This window comes from Grammomys surdaster, unplaced genomic scaffold (genome assembly GCF_004785775.1).
Source record: "Grammomys surdaster isolate TR1022 unplaced genomic scaffold, NIH_TR_1.0 125881, whole genome shotgun sequence".
NCBI lineage: Eukaryota > Metazoa > Chordata > Mammalia > Rodentia > Muridae > Grammomys > Grammomys surdaster.
The window spans coordinates 1,156,930-1,176,232 of NW_021620706.1; the positions used below are offsets into that span (position 1 = coordinate 1,156,930).

Sequence of the window (19,303 nt, forward strand, 5' to 3'; positions counted from 1 at the left end):
AGGGGAGAGAGAGGGAGGGAGAGGGGAGAGAGGAGAGGGAGAGGGGAGAGGGGAGAGGGGAGAAGGGAGAGGGGAGAGGGGAGAGGGGGAGGGAGATGGGAGAGGGGGAGGGAGAGGGGAGAGGGGAGAGGGGGAGGGAGAGGGGAGAGGGGAGGGGAGAGGGGGAGGGAGAGGGGAGAGAGAGAGGAAGGGAGAGGGAGGGAGGGAGAGGGGGAGGGGGAGGGGGACGGGAGGGGGACGGGAGAGGGAGGGAGAGGGAGAGGGAGAGGGGGAGAGACAGAGAGAGGGAAAGAGAGAGAGAGAGAGAGAACACATGATGTAAGGCATTTAGTTGGAGATTGGCAGATACCAAGAGTTATTTGCAAGTTAAGAAATCTACTATTTATCCCATGTATAATACAACTCATATTTGGACAAATTCCCTATGTTGATACATGAAGAGTCTTGATAAGCTAAATGTTAACATTCTGAAATATCCAGGCATGTCTATTCACTTTTATGTAACATCCAGTTTTAACACAGAACATGAGTAGCTCAGGTTAACAAGAACAACTCGCTCTTGATAGTCAGTGTTCATTGCAATGCCTTAGATAAGGCATCAGCTCCAAATACAACAAAGACAAATAATAAAGCCAAATGATGAGATGTGATATATAAAGTCAAATATTCAAATGTGGAGTCTTCCAGAATAAGCTCAATCCTTCTGGCTTTTGTTAAGTAGCAGTATTCCTTCTAATACTAGGTTAGGGTGATTAGATATTACCTTGAGCATGGCAGATAATGGGGAAGAAGATCAGATTTGGACAGGATCATACATTGAGGGCCAAGGGTTTTGATAAGCTAACTTAAAAGACATCTTGCTAGATTTGGATGTTACGAGAAAGTATGCAGGTGAGCATAGAAGGTTGAGAAATCCAACTGAAATATGGCAATGTAGAGAATTATTTGTCATGTGGTCCTAGCACCATTGCTGATTTTTTGGCAAGATGAGGGATTTTTGTAAGGCAAGCATCATTTTATTACTTTTGACAAATAATAGCAATTTAGTAGTAGGAGCTACTTAATATTGGGTTAAATTTATGCATACTTTGAACTGTGAAGCTATAAATATCTGTAATATTTAACGGTAATAAAATAAGATCTTCTCCAAGATTAACACGGGCTATGAAATACTACTAAGCAATTTTGATTACAAATCACTTGGTTTTAGTCTTTGTGTTCTTGCCAGATTGATAAATAGTTAAATATACTGTACTGACATTACAGCTTTCTTTTCATAAAGAATATTGTTTCTTCATATTGCTTGTGAAACTTTGGCATAATTAGAAGTTATTCCAGAATTTAATATATGCTGGTTTTGATTCTGCTCGTTATGGTTTATAAGCTATGCTTACCTTGCCTATATGCAATCTAAAAATGAGTTGACATCATGCTTTTAATTATAGTAAATTAAGTTGTTTCATAATTTCTGCAGTATGATGCCTGTAATATTAATCAGACTGAATCATCACATTACATAAAGTTAATCATTAAAATGATTATCATTATTGCATGCTGTAGTGAACTATTTTTATTTTACTTAACTTCAACCACATATCTTTCCTAAATATGGAAGTGAAAATCAAAGCCAAGAATTTTTTTTTAACTTTTCAAATGCTTTCTGAATAGAAGGTGACAAACTGACTTGTTGAACCTAAATCTTTAACAGTGAAAAATGGATGCTGCCTACTACTGCCTTCCCCAAGTAATTATTGGTGAATTAGAATGATAGAAGTTCCCATGTTTGTTGGATGAAACAGTTGTCCTGTGTAAGAACATGGTGATTGCTTAAATATGAAATGTCCTACACTGTCTCATGTGTTAAACAACACTTGGTCTTTAGCAGGCATTTGCTATTTAAAGAGATTGTGTGAACATTTGCAGATGAGTCTAGCTTAATGATATGGATGACTGTTGTTAGGTCCTGGAGAATTTTTTTTTTTGCCTTGGACACATTTCTGTCTCTCTGTCTCTGTTTTGCTGTGTCTCTAACTCCTTCCTTCCCAGTCTTCCTCCTGAACACAGTCAGTTAAACAACTTCTTCTACATGGGACCTACCAAAGTCTGTTCAATATGGATTGAACAGACCTAAACGATGAAAAAAAAAATAAGATTTACATCACATAAAATATCCTCTCAAGAATTTTTAGCATAACAATGAGAAGGCTAATTAATACTAGACTATTAAAAATATAAATAGGTGGTATGCCATGACAGCTGTACTTTTATACTAGATTCTCATACTTACTGATTATTAATGATCATTAACAAACTTCAAGTATGAAGACCTATTTACTGACATTTGTGAATTACCTAGCTTAATAGCTGGCATTTACAAATACCAAAATCTTGAGAATATTCACATAGCTAGACAATTGATCAATCACATCCATCATATTCTGATGGTAACTTAGAACAAAGAAGTTACTCTTTTATTTGTTTTATTTTCCACTCTGAAAGATAAGATTATGGCCAGGTAGCTGATCTTCTCTGTATCCATTTGCTTATAATGGGAGAATTTTTAAAGCCATTCAATAAAATTAAAACTAGCTAGCTTAATTTCATTACTTTCAATATCTCCCAGGCTGTTTTAAGCATTTATCACTCATTCAGGAAAAAAAATTAAATCTTTTTTGTGCTGGTCCTTCGAACAGAAATAGATAGGATGATGCCCTGTCTTGATGTTCTTGAACGTGACATACTTACTGGCATTCACCTGAAAGTATGCTTGTTTGACATCATCAGTCATTGAGTATTTGAGTATGACTCTCTGACGTGTAAGATAGAAATTGTAATAATATATTCCCCCTGTAATTAAGGAGCTTTGTGGAATAGTTTACTATTTGTTATGTAAAGTTAGACACTTTTATTTTTCTACTTGAGATAAACTAGTCTTTGTATCTTTATTCTATATTGTAAAACCTGCTTCATTCCTAATTTATCTTTTATCTAGATTTAATAAATCTCTTGTTTATGGGGCTGGGTTCATGAACTTATTCCTTGGTTCCTGACTTTTGTGGGTATAAGGCAATTCTTTATTTATTTTGACAGGGAGGCTTGACTCTATTCTTTGAGGAAACTCTCTATCACTCCAACTCTCTAATCTCTGGCTATGTCATTTCTTATTATATTTGTATTGGCGAGTCTCAGTAACAGGATGCACAGTCACACTGAATGGGGAACAGAGGAAGACTTGAGAGAATAAAGTCCCAAGTGAATGTGTATTGTTATCTGAGTCATCCATGCCAAGGACTCTAGAGACTCATACCCATAGGAAAATGGCAAAGCCTTCACCACAGGGTCATCCTCAAGAAAATTTCAAAGCCTTCCCTGGTCCATCTGTGAATGTTGATAGTGTATAAAGAAAATATCTACTATAGCTCTCTCACCCTGGATATATATGGTCTGAGAACTGTGCCCCTATAAAGACTGCTTCTATTGAGCTTAGCTAAACCCATGCCCTTGATACATCTCTATATCAAAAACCCCACCTTCCTAATTTAGCTGTATGCAATAACCCTGCCTCTCTATTCAACTGTACAAAATCAACATGCTAACCTTTTGAAATGTTCCTGTTTCTTCCACTGAGAGAGCAATAGAACCAACTCCAGCTTTATCTGTGTCTGTGTTCAATGTATGCATAATTGGCAATGTTCTTCACTGCCCTAAGCAAGCCCAAGTCCCTGCAATCATGCATATGCAGCCTGGGTATTTCACACATTGTGTAGTGCAGAGGTTCTCCATGCAAAACTTGATGATCATACCCAAGTTACTGTCAGCCAAATTAGAGTATGACCTAAGTAAGCTCTGCCATGCTTTAACATATGTTCTTTGATATGATCCCTCTCTCCTCCAAAACGGGAACTAAACATACATATTTATAGCATGGATGTAGAATTCTTATAACCTGCAGTGTTTCATACTTCAGAATTTTTAAAAACAAAAATTAAATATTTGCATAGGCATAATTACCTATCCTGGAGGTGCAACCTAAATAAGAACATTCCAGTCATTTATATTTAGTATTCAGCTATACATATATCATGAAGGAAAATTTAAAGATCACTTTTGTGTGTGTACATTTTCACTGTAATCCACTGAATGAGACTAGGAGGGAATTTTTCATTTGTGATATAATCTTAAATATCAAACCATATTGGATTTTTCAGTATTTTGCTTTTACAAATTCATTCATTACAAATTTATTCAGATTAGGTGCCCATGCTGCACACTTTTTAGACAGGGTGAGGCTGCTATGCAGCAGAATACCTGAGGCTGGATGTTTGGTCTGTAAAACCAAGAGAACAAGTAGTGTTGTTTTGTACCACAACATGAAGAAAAGATTGGTTTGAACCAAGGTTTTGTAATAACTAATATATAGCTATTGTAAACTATCTTCAATGGGAAGATAAAATGTTATGGGTAAAGTATTGAATAGAATATCAGATACCGTCATTTATTATCATCAGGCATACACAATAAGGAGTAAAATTAGGCTGTCTAGATGGCTTGGCAGATAAAGACATGTGATACCAAATTTGATGCTTAGACTCGCATGGTGGGAGGAGACAACTCAGTTTTCTTTGGACCTCCACGTGGATGCTCACCCACACGTGTACTCACCCACAATACATGCTCACATGAAATAAAATGAATAAAAATGTAATTTTAAATGCTAAAGAATCCCCATATGCTATATTCCTAAATTATTTAAAGAATATTTTACCTGATGTATAAGTTCACATGTCCAACATCTCATGGCCCTAATATTTTCTTTTTTTTTTAACACAACAAATTTAATAACAATTTCAATATCCTTCTTCTCGAGACAATCTGAAGACATTCCTGATAAATACATATGGTCAGATCATATTTTGTTGGTTTCTATTGACAATTGTACTCTAGTATATAAAGTGAGTGATAGTAAATAATTGTATTTAATAGCAAAATAGTTGCTTCATGCGGTGTGATTTATAGGCACCACCCCATAGGCAAATCATATCAAACATCTCTACATATTTCAAATAGGAATTCAGGATACTCTGGTAGAAGAGAAGTATTCACAGTGATATTCCTCTGGACACAGTAACGCATGGATCAAGGGAGCTAAACATCTTTAGCAAACTGTCAACCCTGTCATATTGTAGAATTATGATGGAGTCGGATACGGACGCACAGATGAAAGGCCATGGGAGATCACAGAATGCATGTTGCCATATGCCAGGGAAAATCCTATTTCTTAGTATGGTCATGAAAAAAACCAGACATGCTCAAGCTCTACTGTATTCCTTTAGCTTCTACAAGTGTTTTATTTCATTTGGGTGATGGTTGCCTTACACTGATCTCTCTTGTCCTGGTACAGCATCTTACTGTGAGGAGACACCTACCTGGAGGTCTTCCCTGCTTTCTGGGTTGAGGTGTAACCTAGACCATGATGGATGAACCTGACTGCTTAGGCTGCCTATGATAGCAACTATGGACTTGTCAAACTAAGGCACAAAGAAGGTTCATCCTGAGATAAAGCTTAAAAGAATTCACTTGGGCATTTCTGATTTTTCTATTCCTTTCCCATCTTAACAAAGAATATGGTCAGAGAGGAAGTGGAGTTTCCATGGACTTGGTTTCTCCATATCCTGGATGAGCCACAATGCATGCCTTAGAAGGTATAGATCAATTTGAAAATGAAAACATAAAAGTCATGTTATAGTCTTAGCAGGCATGAGAACATAGTTTGTTTGCAGTCATACCTTTTGTTTTGTTTTGGGTTCTCTGAGTCATCCATAAGAGAAAGATGATGAAAATATTAAGTTTTTTGTGCTTGTTTGTTTTTCTATCAATATCTAATCTTCTTTCCAAATTTAGCAGCAACTTTGCTAACTAGCTTAAGAGACTGAGTATACAAATATATGCAAACTGTCCATAGACAAGTAATACTGGAAAGGACAACACAGGTTCTAATTTAATCCACCAGGCATAATCTGCAATACCAGTAACATAGTTCTGTATTTTACTTATGCCCTTCTCAGAAAGTAGAACAATTATAAATAAACATGCTGCATTGACTTATTCAACCTGTGAACATTTTACAATGCCATTCACTTGAGTATGTCAGTATGATTAAAAGTTAGTATCACCTCTCCTTCTTGAATTGCCGTAAGCTCGTTTCTTGGGCTACATAATGCAACCTGTCATAAAGGGAAACAAAAAAAACATATCCTACATTCAAAGATTTTAAAATTAGGATCATTTAAGTGATGCTTTGCCTCACAGAGATTACACATTACTCAGTAAAGGTTCCACCAAAAAGCCCACCTGGCTTCCACAGGTGGGCTTTTTACTATCTTGTTTTCTATGAGACACTCAGTACAATAATTCTTATTATATTGTCAAATGCCTGGGTGTCATCTGAATCAAAATGTAGAAAATAATAAGATAAGTAACATAAACATTTTATGTGAATGGGCAACCTATATAAGGATAAAATATACAATTCCTATTTAGCGATAGAATGGATTACCAATGAGAAGGGGATTTCCAAGAGGTCTGTGCTTGTGACCCTCTGATTTTTTCATTGATGATCCTCATGACTGTGCTGTTATAAAGGGAAGAATGCATTATTTTCACCCAGATTCTCCAAGCTTCTCTAGCTTTCCTACCTCCTGTCTTAGGTATTTGCTCCCACAAATTAGCTCACCCACCTTATTGTGCTTTTTCTAGATCAGTTACATGAAGCTAGTTAGTAAAAATATTTGTTTAGAATAATTACAAAGTTATTCTGCAAAAGTAAAGGTGTTAGGAGCACAGATTACCACACTTGAGAACCTCACACATCGCCAACTGTAGGCCATTTAATAAATAAGACTTGAGAAATGCCTTTTTTCCCCCCTTATAATGCTGGAAACTGAACCCAGGGCTGCACACAAGCTGTCTAAGGACCCTGTCACAGAGCAATTTCCACAGCTGGAACTAACTTTAGTTTCTTTGTTGCATTTCAAAATCAATACAACCCACTCCGCACCCCACCCCCACCCCCAGCCCAGCAAGCAGATAATGCCTGAAATTCTTCTATGATGGAAAGCAAAAAACCAAATATTTCACATAAATTTAAAATATTATAACCACTTACAATGTAAAATTGAGTTGAAAATCAACTGCTATGTAGGATAGTCAACGTTTCTCAAGTTGTATTTACTTCTTTTATTTTAGATGGAGCTTGCTAAGGAAGAGAAATGTGAATTTTTGCCTTTCCTTTCACCACGGAAGGTTATAGTCAAAGATGGAAAGATTGTGGGAATGCAATTTGTTCGAACTGAGCAAGATGAAACCGGAAACTGGGTCGAAGATGAAGAGCAGATAGTGCGCTTGAAGGCTGATGTGGTTATTAGTGCCTTTGGATCTGTCCTGGATGATCCCAAAGGTAAGGCATTGCAGGGAAGCACGTGTGATATTGTGGGTATTGTTTCATGGCTCTAATAGTTTCTAGCATTCAGCCATTCTTTTCTATCTTAATATTAATATCCCTTTGCTTGTATGTACTGGAAGCGATTTTGATTCAAAAGGATTAAAAGTGCTATTACCAAATATATGGAATTAATTTAATATGGTAAGAATTGAAAAGAATGTGAATTTTTATATTAAGCTAATATCCAAAATATATATTCTATGTTATAATAATGTTTACCTTGTTTCCTATAAAAGAAGGGCCTTCCTTCATTTAGATTAGAATAAAACGATATGGCTGAATATCAGAATAGTCAGTCTTAAATAATGCAGAAAATTTAGGATACAATGAAAAACAGAAACTGAGAATCTGGATTTACTACAAATCCAACGACAAAACATCTCTCTGAACATGGGACATCAACCTTATCCTTTAGAAGTCCAAACTCCTGTCATTTCACCTGACTGGCCTAACTGCATACACTAAGGAATCAAATGCTTAGATATACCATAGGAGAGGCAATAACCTTCAGCATCCTAGTCGTCAACTGAGGGACTGCCTTAGGTTACAGTCTTCCCACTCCAGTATCATTGGAAATGAACGCTAAAATACCAAGGCACCTGCATTTTGTAAATCTTTACCTTTCAATTCACTCTGTTGAGATGACAATTACTACTTTTATTTTCTGAAAGGGAAATAAAAGGCCTTTCTGCTGTTCAGACATCCACTAAGAACAATAATAACAGAAAATCCAAATGTGACACTTCTACCTGTAATGCCTACTCTATCCAAGGGAGAATTACATATGTGTCTGATAGAGGAGAAGTTGAAGGCATACAAATGCACATTTTTAATCAACAGAAGATAGGTAAAGATTCAGCAGTCTTCAGGGCATAAATTTTTCTGCAGGACATACAACATCTTGGTATTTAGGAATATACAGATGTTTAATGTCATCAAGATAAATGTTTTCAAATGGATGGATGATGGTCTATATTTTTCACTTTCCATCCAGATGTGTATATAACTGCAGACACCATTGACAGTTTGCTTTGTGTATTCACTAACTGAGTTTATAAAGGAAACAAGAAAAGTGTGTAAATTACACTCAGTTATCTAAAATATACTGTTGACGGCAAAAACGTACGATGCCAATGATGTTTAAATAGTAACTCTACTTAAAAGTCATCTATCAAAATAATTTACTCATGTTCAAATAATTTATAGTTGACAACTGGCAGTCTAATATTTTTAAGAGTATTGTTTTCTAATCAAGACAGAATCTCTTGTGGCTCAAATCATAGCAAATAGATTTATTTAAAAAAAACATAGACTTTTTAAAGATTTAATTTGTGTGTGTGTGTGTGTGTGTGTGCGTGCGTGTGTGTGTGTGTGTGTGTGTGTGTGTGTATTTTGTTAATGGGTTTGTTGTTGTTTTTGTTGTTGATGATGATGTTATCCTTTCTGTTAATGGTGGTGTGCTTATCATTTGAGACAATCTCTCGCTATTCCTGGGTTTGAACTTGGAGTCCTCCAGGCTCACACTCATGAATGCCGAGACTATAGGCAAGCACTATCAGTCCAAGTTCTTTTATGAGAGTATGTACGTATTTATGTAAATGTACCGTAAGAGTGAGAGATCTAAGTTAGTACTTTGCTTTGAGTTTATGAAGGAGAAGAAGAATTTGATAGGTTTCATTTTAGAATTTCTTGTGTATGTCAGAATCTGTTCATTTTGTTTCCTGTGTCTGTCTCTTGTGATACTTCACATGGATTTTTCCCCATGGCCATTAGAGAAACCAAGGAAATCATTCTGCTTGACTGGGGTGTATTTTCCCTATCCTGATTTGACACAGAATACAATGTTTAGAAATCATATAGGGTATGACATATCTTGGATTTTACTACGGAGTCTCTGGTTTTACATGGACAAAGTATTAGTTTCCAAATGAGTCACATCTGGGATAGCTGTGTAATTAACCAACATCCAGTCCTCATTCTTCTTACCAGTGGGCAGGGTCTAGGCTAGAAGTTTCCAGATTATTGATGTCGTATTCACAGAATTGAAATAAAGGCGCACAGAAACCTCAAAGTAGCAAGAAACGTTAATATAAGTAAGTTAGAGTTTAGACCTTACTCTGTAAAGAACCAGAAGGGACATATAGATGAGAAATTACTCAAAGGTTGTGACACTTGTTTGTCTTTCCATTTATAAGATAGAAGAGGGGGAGGAAGAGTGGACCCTTAGGGGCTTAGCGTAGGTTGTTTTCTGTTTTAATTGATTGGCTTAGATTCTGTAAGATTTATTCTCTATTGAGATATTTTTTACTGTAATTCATCTGATTCTAATAACATATATATATACTGGATACCCATAAGCTGATAAACAGAGGCTTCTAAAAGTTCATGCAGAGGATACAGTTTACCTTACTACATATGCACCCAAACCCAGTCCTGGCCAAACTGGTCTGTTGTAGTTCCTGGATATATTCTAGAACATGCTTTAATGGCAATGAGGTATCACCATAGGTTTCCCAAATAGTCCATTGTTTGAAGTTGGGTAGACAGTTAAGTTCAACACTGGTTGCTAGATGCTTGATTTGGAGAAACATGAGTATGCATAGTTTATGCACCTGAGAATTCTAAATTGCCAGCTGCATTGATAAGGGGTTATATCCATACTCCAAGCCAAGTAAATTGCCATGGCTGGCTAAGGTATTTAGTTTGTTTGTCTCATTACGATTCACTGTTTTCAATACCATTTAGCAGTCATGGAAAATACTTTAAATTTGATAAGGGAATGCGTTTTATTAGGACTTGACCAGGAAGATTTTTTTAAACTCTTAAAACAATAAATTTAATGTCAGAAAACTTTCACATGTGCATGCATATTCTTGGTATATTGGAAGCAAGTTACTAGAAGAAAAGACAATATTATCCCCTTTTTCTACCTCAGAGCTTGTTCCATTAAAATTTGGCATATGATTCTCATAGGATTATCATGTGTGTGATGCACATTATAACGCATTCATCAATAACCGTGCCTCCAAATGCTAGGCTCTCTTGTCACTTATCCTCCCTTCTGCTTTCCAAATTTATTTTGCATAGACTCAGTAAGTAACATGCAAACACAGGAACATTCTTTCACACCTTGTTCAGCTTTCTCCATTTGACAATGTTAAATATTTCTGTTTGAAATGCTCTTCTCCAAGTCACTTAACCTTCCTAAGGTTCATCTCTTCATCTATCAAAACAACAACAAAACCAAGCATAATAAAACCTTCTCTCCCTACCTTGTAGAAGGACTGTCAGGAATAAAATGAATTAATGGGAAAGTGCCTTGCAAACAAAACTATAAACAGACTGTTACCATTTATGTCATTCGTAGCCCCTGTGTTTTTCTTTTGGATATTTGTAAGCCTGTCACTGACTTCCTTTTTCTTGTTGTTATTTTATAGTACTTTCCAAGGTCTAGGGATTGCAAGTTAATTGAATAGACAGCTCTCAAAAGGAAAAGTATTAGTGAACAATTAAAAACAAATCTTTAATATGCTTAGCCATTAAAGAAATGCAAATTATAACTATATTGAAATTCTTTCACACACAAGTCAGAATAGCTACCATCAAAAAAACAGAAAACAACAGATGCTGGCTAGAATATAGGGAAAGAAGAACCCTATATACTGCTCCTGCAAATATAAACCAGTAGAGTCACTATGGAAACCAACATGGAAGTTTCTGAGAAACTAAAAGTACCACAGCATCCAACTACCCCATTCCAGGATATGTGCCAGCAAGAGTCTGTATCAGTGAACCATTGATATATGTGTCCATCTATGTTCATCCCTACAATATTCACAATGGCTCAGATCTGAAACAAAATTACTCGTCCTACAATAGATGAATGGACACACACAGAGAAACGTAGGATTTCTTTTTTTCTTTCTTTTTCTTTTTTTTTCTTTTTTTTCTTTTTTTGTTTTTTTGGTTTTTCGAGACAGGGTTTCTCTGTGTAGCCTTGGCTGTCCTGGAACTCACTCTGCAGACCAGGCTGGCCTTGAACTCAGAAATCCGCCTGCCTCTGCCTCCCAAGTGCTGAGATTAAAGGCGTGGGCCCCCACCGCCCGGCAAGAAACGTAGAATTTCAAGGTGTTAAATATAAGTAAGTTCATCAGCCCAACCTGGTAATTCTGAAGTGTATATATTGTCAGTGAATCTTAATCCTTAGAGAGAACCCTTTACCAGGTTCACAAGGCTGGCACTAAAGTCAGCCTTGTATTCACATATTCAGCAAACAGGAAGACACATTTTATAATTCTCTGGATATACTTTACACGGAGATCAATGTGGCCCAGGCCATGGCATTTGCACATCCTCCATGTTCCCAGCTATCAACAGCCATCCTCTCATTCTTCCTGAATGCCCACTTGTAAGAGATATGTATCCACTGCTCTTCCTATTCATACAATAGTAATAATAACTCCAATGACAATCCAAGGAGCATTTTTGTTCCTTGAAATTACAATTGCAACTGACATATTAGTACCCCACATATATGCACAAATAGATCTCTGCATCTGTATTGAACCAACCACTCAGGGATATAAATTTTATTAAAATCATTTATGTTTTGTGAGACTCAAGTCAGTTTGTTTTATTTTCCTGAGAAAAGGTAAACAATAGATTTATTCTCTGACAAATAAGTTTTCTTTTCTTTTTGGCATAAATTATTCCATTCATTATAATTCAATGATTATTTGACTAGTTAGATCCTGTCTAGTGTATTAGCTCAAATATGAGCTCCAGAGCCAGACTGCTCATATGGAAACATGGCTCCATCTCTCCTTGCTTCCTCTTAAAGTTCCTATGAGCTTCCTCATCCTGTGTGTAAGGAAGATGAATTGGTATCTACAACCTACTAACACTTTATAAGATAAGTGAAATAATATCTGGAAACATCTATATACAGTTATAGTATCTCATAAAAATTAGATATGATTTTTATTGTACAACAAATAATATTTTAATGATTAAATAAGATTTTACTACACCTTTATTATAAACTTTTCCTAGACACAAAAAGCATTTAAAAAAATCAGAGTGTCATCAGTATTCTAGAGCCTCTATCAACATTTCATGAAACAGATGCTTTTAGATTTATGATTTTTTAAATGAGAAATATTTAATAATATTTAATATACTCTGTTGTGTTTATTCATGGAAAAGTGATTCCTTGATTTAAATGGTCTATAACATTTTAAGCTATTTTATTTTCAAATATGAAGTTGTCTCGGAGTACTGGAATTATGTACTCGGAGTACATAATTTTCTTTATGCAAGTTCTTTGATGCACAAATATCCATTTTGTATTTTCAAAAAACAGGTATTCGAAGAACAAAGCAATTTAAGCCACTTTGGTTTTTCCAACTGAAACCAGATTTTATTAGTTTATATAATCTAAGAGGAATGCTAGTTTTGAGATGGAACAGAGAAGCACTTGTTAGGAAGGATATCAAACTCCTGAGAAGTATGAGGTGATGTGGGTTTAAAGATGCAAAGCTTGGAAAGAAAGGTAGCACAGAAGGTGGTGAGAGCCTCATCTAGTTAGCACAGCTCAGGGAGCAAGGCCTTGGATCCCTTGCTCTGAAGGATGCAGCCAGGGAAGCTGACCTCCAAGGGAAGGAGTTTATACACAGCATCAAGGCCTACAGTTTCCGCTCATCTCAGCAGGAACTACAGATAACAAGCACAATGCCCAGATCTTTCTGAATCTTTAATGCAGCCCTTAGAAACCAACTCCCTTGATGGCATTAATTGCAATTAGTTGCATATGGGAGAGTTTTGTGGGGGGAGGGAGAAGGAAGGTTTTTAAATCACTCATCGATCTATTAGAAGGTCCTCAGAAAGGTCTTTGAAGCCTTGTGGGAAAGTCAAGCTTTCTGTGGATACCAGCTTCAAATGTGGCGTGGATTTCCCCTCCTCCTCAGGGAGAAAAGGTGCAGGTCATGGCTTAATTGTATTTATTCTGACAGTCAGAACGAGAAATCGACAGGCAAGAAATGATGTGCCTGATATCTTAGCATAGCGTAGACTCTTTTTTAAAAATATGTTCATCTTTTCTTTGTTGGGAGGAATTCTATAATATTATATTCATGTCAGCTCAAGCTCGGCCAGAAACCTAACAATCAGAGTTATTAGTATTTTAAATGACTTGAAATTAGTCGTTTTACAGCATATTAAAATATAATTTATTGAGTAATTCACCAACGGAACTAGAACACTACGATATTTTACATACCGCCATATTTGCTGTTCACTGGTGTTTTTACTATTACATTTGGTTTTCCAAATGATAAAGCATCTTTTCCAGAAATTGGTGGTGGCACTGACAGAAGTTTCTTTGTCTATCAAGTCCTTTTGGCTTCCAGGTTGCTTAAGTCTTCTCCATTACAAAAGGCCGAAGAACAATAAGAGATGAAGTACCAAATTGAGAAGCTATCATCACTAGTCAAATTCCCTATATTATATTTACCTTATAAAACTTCAAAAAATACACACATCACTGGATTTTATTGCTGAGTAGGAAGATGTTTTTAGCTTTTGCAAAACCGTAGAGGAACTGGCTTTCCAGTGACTAATACAGGTAAGAGAATTTGCAATAGATATGAGCACCAAAGTGGTCGGCACAGCCTCAATCCTGGATATATTATCTTAGAATCCCGTGTCTTGATGTCTTCCCATTTGTATTTTCAAAAGGGCTAAAGAGGATCTCAATGATGGTGAGCTTTGGTTCTGTTGTTCCAGGTGATTGTTTGCTTAGTACGTTCTGACAGCCTGCTATCTCAGACTCTGGGCCAGGTGGTGCTGGGGAGAAAGTAGGAAAGGCAAGGCGGCATGTGCACACTGTTCTTCCAGGGATGCAGTTCAATAAAAGAGAATCCCTACTGGGAATCAATGGATTTGGAAGGAGTTTAGAGTCCCAAGGGAGCACAGAGTAGACTGTGAGGGCTCAAGAAAGCTTCTTGGAGGAAGTGGGTTAAAAGTTGAATCTGAATGGTGTGTAGAAGTTTCTAGGTAGAAGGGAAGCCACAAGATTACTCAATGTGCTTAACACCACCCTGTTAGATTAAGTAGTCATTTTCGACTCATTTTTAAAAGCTGTAAAGTATGCTTTTAGAGAGTTGTCAGCAGCCTACACATGTCATGCATGTTCTTATCTTTATAAATGAAGGTATAATTTTTCACTTTCATTAGAACTTTATTATTTTATGGTTTTTACCATGCAGCTGATTATTCATCTCCTTGTTGAAGGACAATTGTTGAAGGACTGCTGGAAGTCCATCTATCCATTCACTTTTCAGACATGGCTAAAGGAGAGTCTTTGTCTATCAACCTATAGATAGAAATTATCAGAGACATATTGCTCCAAATATGATAATCAAGTCTGGCGTGGGTTCTACAAATGAGTAGACATTTCTCTGTTACGTGGACTATCACATACAAAAACATGGACTGTCAGGCAACACTCTTGTGGTCAGGCAATTGGAAAAAGTCAGCCAGCTGAAACAAATGGAATGGTTGGGTAAGGACAGGAGATGGGCAGGGATGACAGGAAATCTGGATACAAATTCCTGTTGAGCCAAAGGAATACTAAGTCAAAGCATACTAAGCTATGGGGTTTGTTTGCTTGTTTGTTTGTTTCTGTAATTATATTTTAACAAACCTGGTGATGAATGAATTTTAAAACTTTATATATCGGAGATACGATTGTCTTAAATAACATAGATGCTGCTGCTAGGTGACAGTTCTGTCTTCTGATTCCATTTTAAACTATATTATTTAAAACAGGAGTTAAAAGCCTAGGAGTAACCTTTGGTTGGTGATTCATGTACACAGGCATGTGTGTGGGTTTTTGTTTGTTTGTTTGTATTTTATTTTATTTTAATAGAGACCTCCTGAGTGAGATAAAATTATTTACTCAGGGTATGATACAACAAACTATAAGGAAGCTTCCATAGAAATATCAAGAAAAATCTGTGCATACAGGCCAGCTCCCAAGCAACATGGAAAAAACTCACAAGTACAGTAGGTGGAGTCTTATTGTAGGTACTAATAATGTGTTGCAATTTGAATTTTTTTACTCTATTCAAAGAGGGGATGGAACCTAAGAAAACAGAGAATGGCTAAAAAACTGTCTTTTGGTATTTTTATAATAATTGCATATAATTTGTCTGTCTGTCCATTTATTTGAGACAACTCCTTGCTATGTAATCCACAGTAGCATCAAACCTCCTTATATATAAATGTGGCTTTGGTTGCCATCCATCTTATTTTCTTTTTTAAGATGGGATTTATTACTTACTCTCCATGAGCTCTTCAAGTAGGCAAGTCTGGCTTGATAGTGAGCCCTAGAGATCCACCTGTCTCTACCCACCCCAGTGCTGGGATTATAGGCATATACCTTTATTTATTTTTGGTTTTGTTTGTTGCTGTTGTTTTAAGACTCACTTTAGTTTTTACATAATTCTTTGAGTTAGTTTTTTTTAATAGAACACATTTACATCATAGTCTCCTTACCTTCAAAACTCTGCCATATTCCCCCTTCCCACTCATGCCAATTTTCTGCTTTTTTTTCCCATAAAAGTCGAGTTGTACTTCACACATTTTCTTGGATGTGTGGCCTTCTGATCCAGCCCAGTTGACTTATCAAAGGCTATGCTTCTAATGAAAACTAATCCTTCCTCTCTCAGCAGCTAAATATTGGAGTTAAGCTAGGAGTTACTCCTTGTGATCAGCTCTTCCTTCCTGCTGAGATTTGGTCAAATGTAGGCTCACACAGATTTTGTCCTTTATGCACTTGCCCTGTTCTATCCAGAGACTGTCTCCTTTTAGCCATCCACCATCAGTGGCTCTTACACTGCTTTTCTTCTTGGATTCCAGGGATGGTTCTCATATTTTAATGTTTACAAGAAAAGCTCATCACACACAGGTCTATCTTCCTAGTTCTTGGTCCTCAATATTTCAGTCCTTCTTATTCAGCCTCCAGAATGATAGTACTACCAAATGCTCTATCATATCTAGCCTCATTTGCCTATCTTCTCACTGTCATGTCTTATTTCTTAGGGTAGGGAATATGATTCAGTGAACGGACTGCCAAATAAAAGTTGTTCCTTTCTTATCAAAGTATGAAAAATGAATATGGTAGAATTGATTTTGGAATTCTAACAGCATCTCTCCTGACATACTGTGACACTTGTATTTGGTGATGGCAAGTATCTTGAAGTCATGACAAGATCCTTTTATTGAATGGTACTATGCTTCCCACTCTTCAGAAGTATGATCTCTCACACTACTATTTTATTTTATAATGCCTACAAATGCTAGCTGGTTGGCTCAGTGTTGAGAATAAACCCATCCTAGTCTATTTGGTGCCGTGCCTTGATTTAATTATATGTTGGACAAGAAGTGCTCCCAAGAGACTAATAGGAAAACTGTATTCATTTTCTTAAAAATTGCCTTTTTATCAGAAAGATTTTTTTCCTAGCTAGATTTATTATCTTTCTATTATAAATATTCCACACAGAGAAAAGATGGAGTGTAGAATTGCATGCCAGTACTGGCATTTCTGCAGAATAACCATTTAGCTGAATGGAATCTTTGCAGTTTTCTTTTAGAATTATTTTAAAGGGTGGAAGTGATGAGGAGGGAGGTCAAACTGATAACACTGTTGAAAGTGATTTAGAATCAACATCACATCACTTACAACTGCTGTAGACATCCCTTTGAAGCACGGCATGATATTTCTGTAATTATTTTACTTCCTTTAATAACTGCATAGGAATAGGTTTGTTTCCCCAGTGAATCACTCTGTTCAGAGGCTTTCCTTATCTTTATTTTCCAGGTTTCACTAGTACTTGATACCATATGCATTCTTACAGGGAGACAGTGGATAAATCAAATCAAAGTCATTTTCCATCAAATCAAAGATTACATATAAGAAGCAGAGCAGTGGTATGTAACAAGTTTTGTTAGGAGAAGGAGGCAGAAAATGGAAAAATAACGTAATTGTTTCAGAGAACTGAAATCATAAAATATAGTTAACAGTAGTCAACATATAGTGAATGTTAGAGAAGCCTTGAACCTTATTGACCAGGTGTTATGATATTTGGTTTTTTTTAATACTGTTCACCTATAGTGTAATAAAATGTCATTCTTTTAAAAATATAACAAAGTATGCTTATTCATCAACAGTAATACAATTTAAAATTATAACATACAGTAAGACAAACAAACAAAAGAAAATTTCTTAGTTTTACAAATTTGTAGCTTGTTAAAGTTTGAGGTACAGGGACAATAAATAAGAAGGCACATAATCTTGGATTTTTCAAAATTATATTTTAATGATACTTAATCCTAACAATCTTGCCATGCTATAATTTGAGTAGATTAAATGTTTCTTTAAAGAATAAAATACACTAAGTTTATAATACTTGCAGAAAACTGTATCCTATAAGAATATTCAATATTCAATGAAAATATAGTTTAAAATTAATTCATGGAATAGAATAATAGCCTCTAATATAATCACAGATGACAGACTCAGTTAAAGAAATTATTTTACCCTGAAAATGAGAGTATCATTACAATCAATATTTTTCCAAAATGTAAAACCAAGATATAAAAGTCAGTGAAATTTCAAACTGACAAATGATATAGAGTATTTACTAATATTGTGACTAATATATATTTTGTTACTAACTCTAGATTTATATTATTTGTTCAGTGGATGACATATAATAAAGGAAATGCTGATCAAAGTAGGCTTAATGTGAAACTGAATTAATGTGGACATTGGTTTTCATGTACATTTTGAGTAACAGAAAAATCATGTTCAATTGTATTCAACATTTATTGCCACATATACATGCTATGCAAGTCAAATGTCATATTCTTTTATTGCTGAGTAAAGTCCTGAATTAATTTCTTCAACCATCCTTGAGCGTTTTCCAAAGTTTTCAGTGAGTAATGGTATCATCACTGTCTTTTATTTCTATAGCCACAAGATTTGGGATATTGTCCTAGTTACTTTTCTCCTGCTGTACTAAGAACATTGACTTATAGATGAAATAACTTACTAGGTTACACATTTATAGAGTGAGTCCATGACCATCATTTTTGGAAGTATGGCAAAAATAAGCAGGTATGAAACAGTAGTTGAGGGCTTCCATCTGATCCACAAGCAGTAGTCAGAGAGAACTAGCTAGGAATTATATAGACTGCTGAAACCTCAAAACATTTCTTCAGGAATGCCACAACCCCTCCAACAAGACCACACCTCTTAATGCTTGCCAAACCATCCCACAGCTAAAGACTAAGCATAAAAATATATGAGCCTATCAAGAAAATTATTATTTAAACCATCACAAATAGATATTACAAAGTTCTTTAGTTTTTCAAAGGGCTATTTACTTACATAACCATCTATTTCCATATAAATAAGAATGGAAAGCATATGGTAATACGTTTGCTAAATATCTAGCATAAGCTTATGGTTTTGCTTAGGCATGGCACTGTTTCTTCCCTCATATTTAGATGTTGCTATGATCAGAAGTTCCAGATCACCAGCGTTGCTGTGTAACCCTCCAATTTCTGAATCCATGTACTGTCTCCTCTGACTGTAAGATCATAACCAAATGCTGCAGTTTAATTTTGAGGTATTCTAATCCGACTTCCTACATTCCTATGGGCTCTAACTCTCTGATACTTCATTCTCTATTTAATAAGATTATTCCATCCTGTTAGGATCTCAGCTTTGAAGATGAA

The 19,303-nt window shown here is 35.8% G+C and overlaps 1 protein-coding gene across 1 annotated transcript in view; it reads left to right on the plus strand.

Annotated features, from left to right (window-relative positions):
* Window positions 1–19,303, plus strand: part of Dpyd (dihydropyrimidine dehydrogenase) — an 872,190-nt gene that overhangs the window by 341,244 nt on the left and 511,643 nt on the right. Inside the window, exon 11 of the mRNA XM_028752184.1 lies at window positions 7,246–7,456. Within this exon, the coding sequence (XP_028608017.1) occupies window positions 7,246–7,456 (211 nt within the window). The remainder of the gene's footprint in view (window positions 1–7,245; window positions 7,457–19,303) is intronic.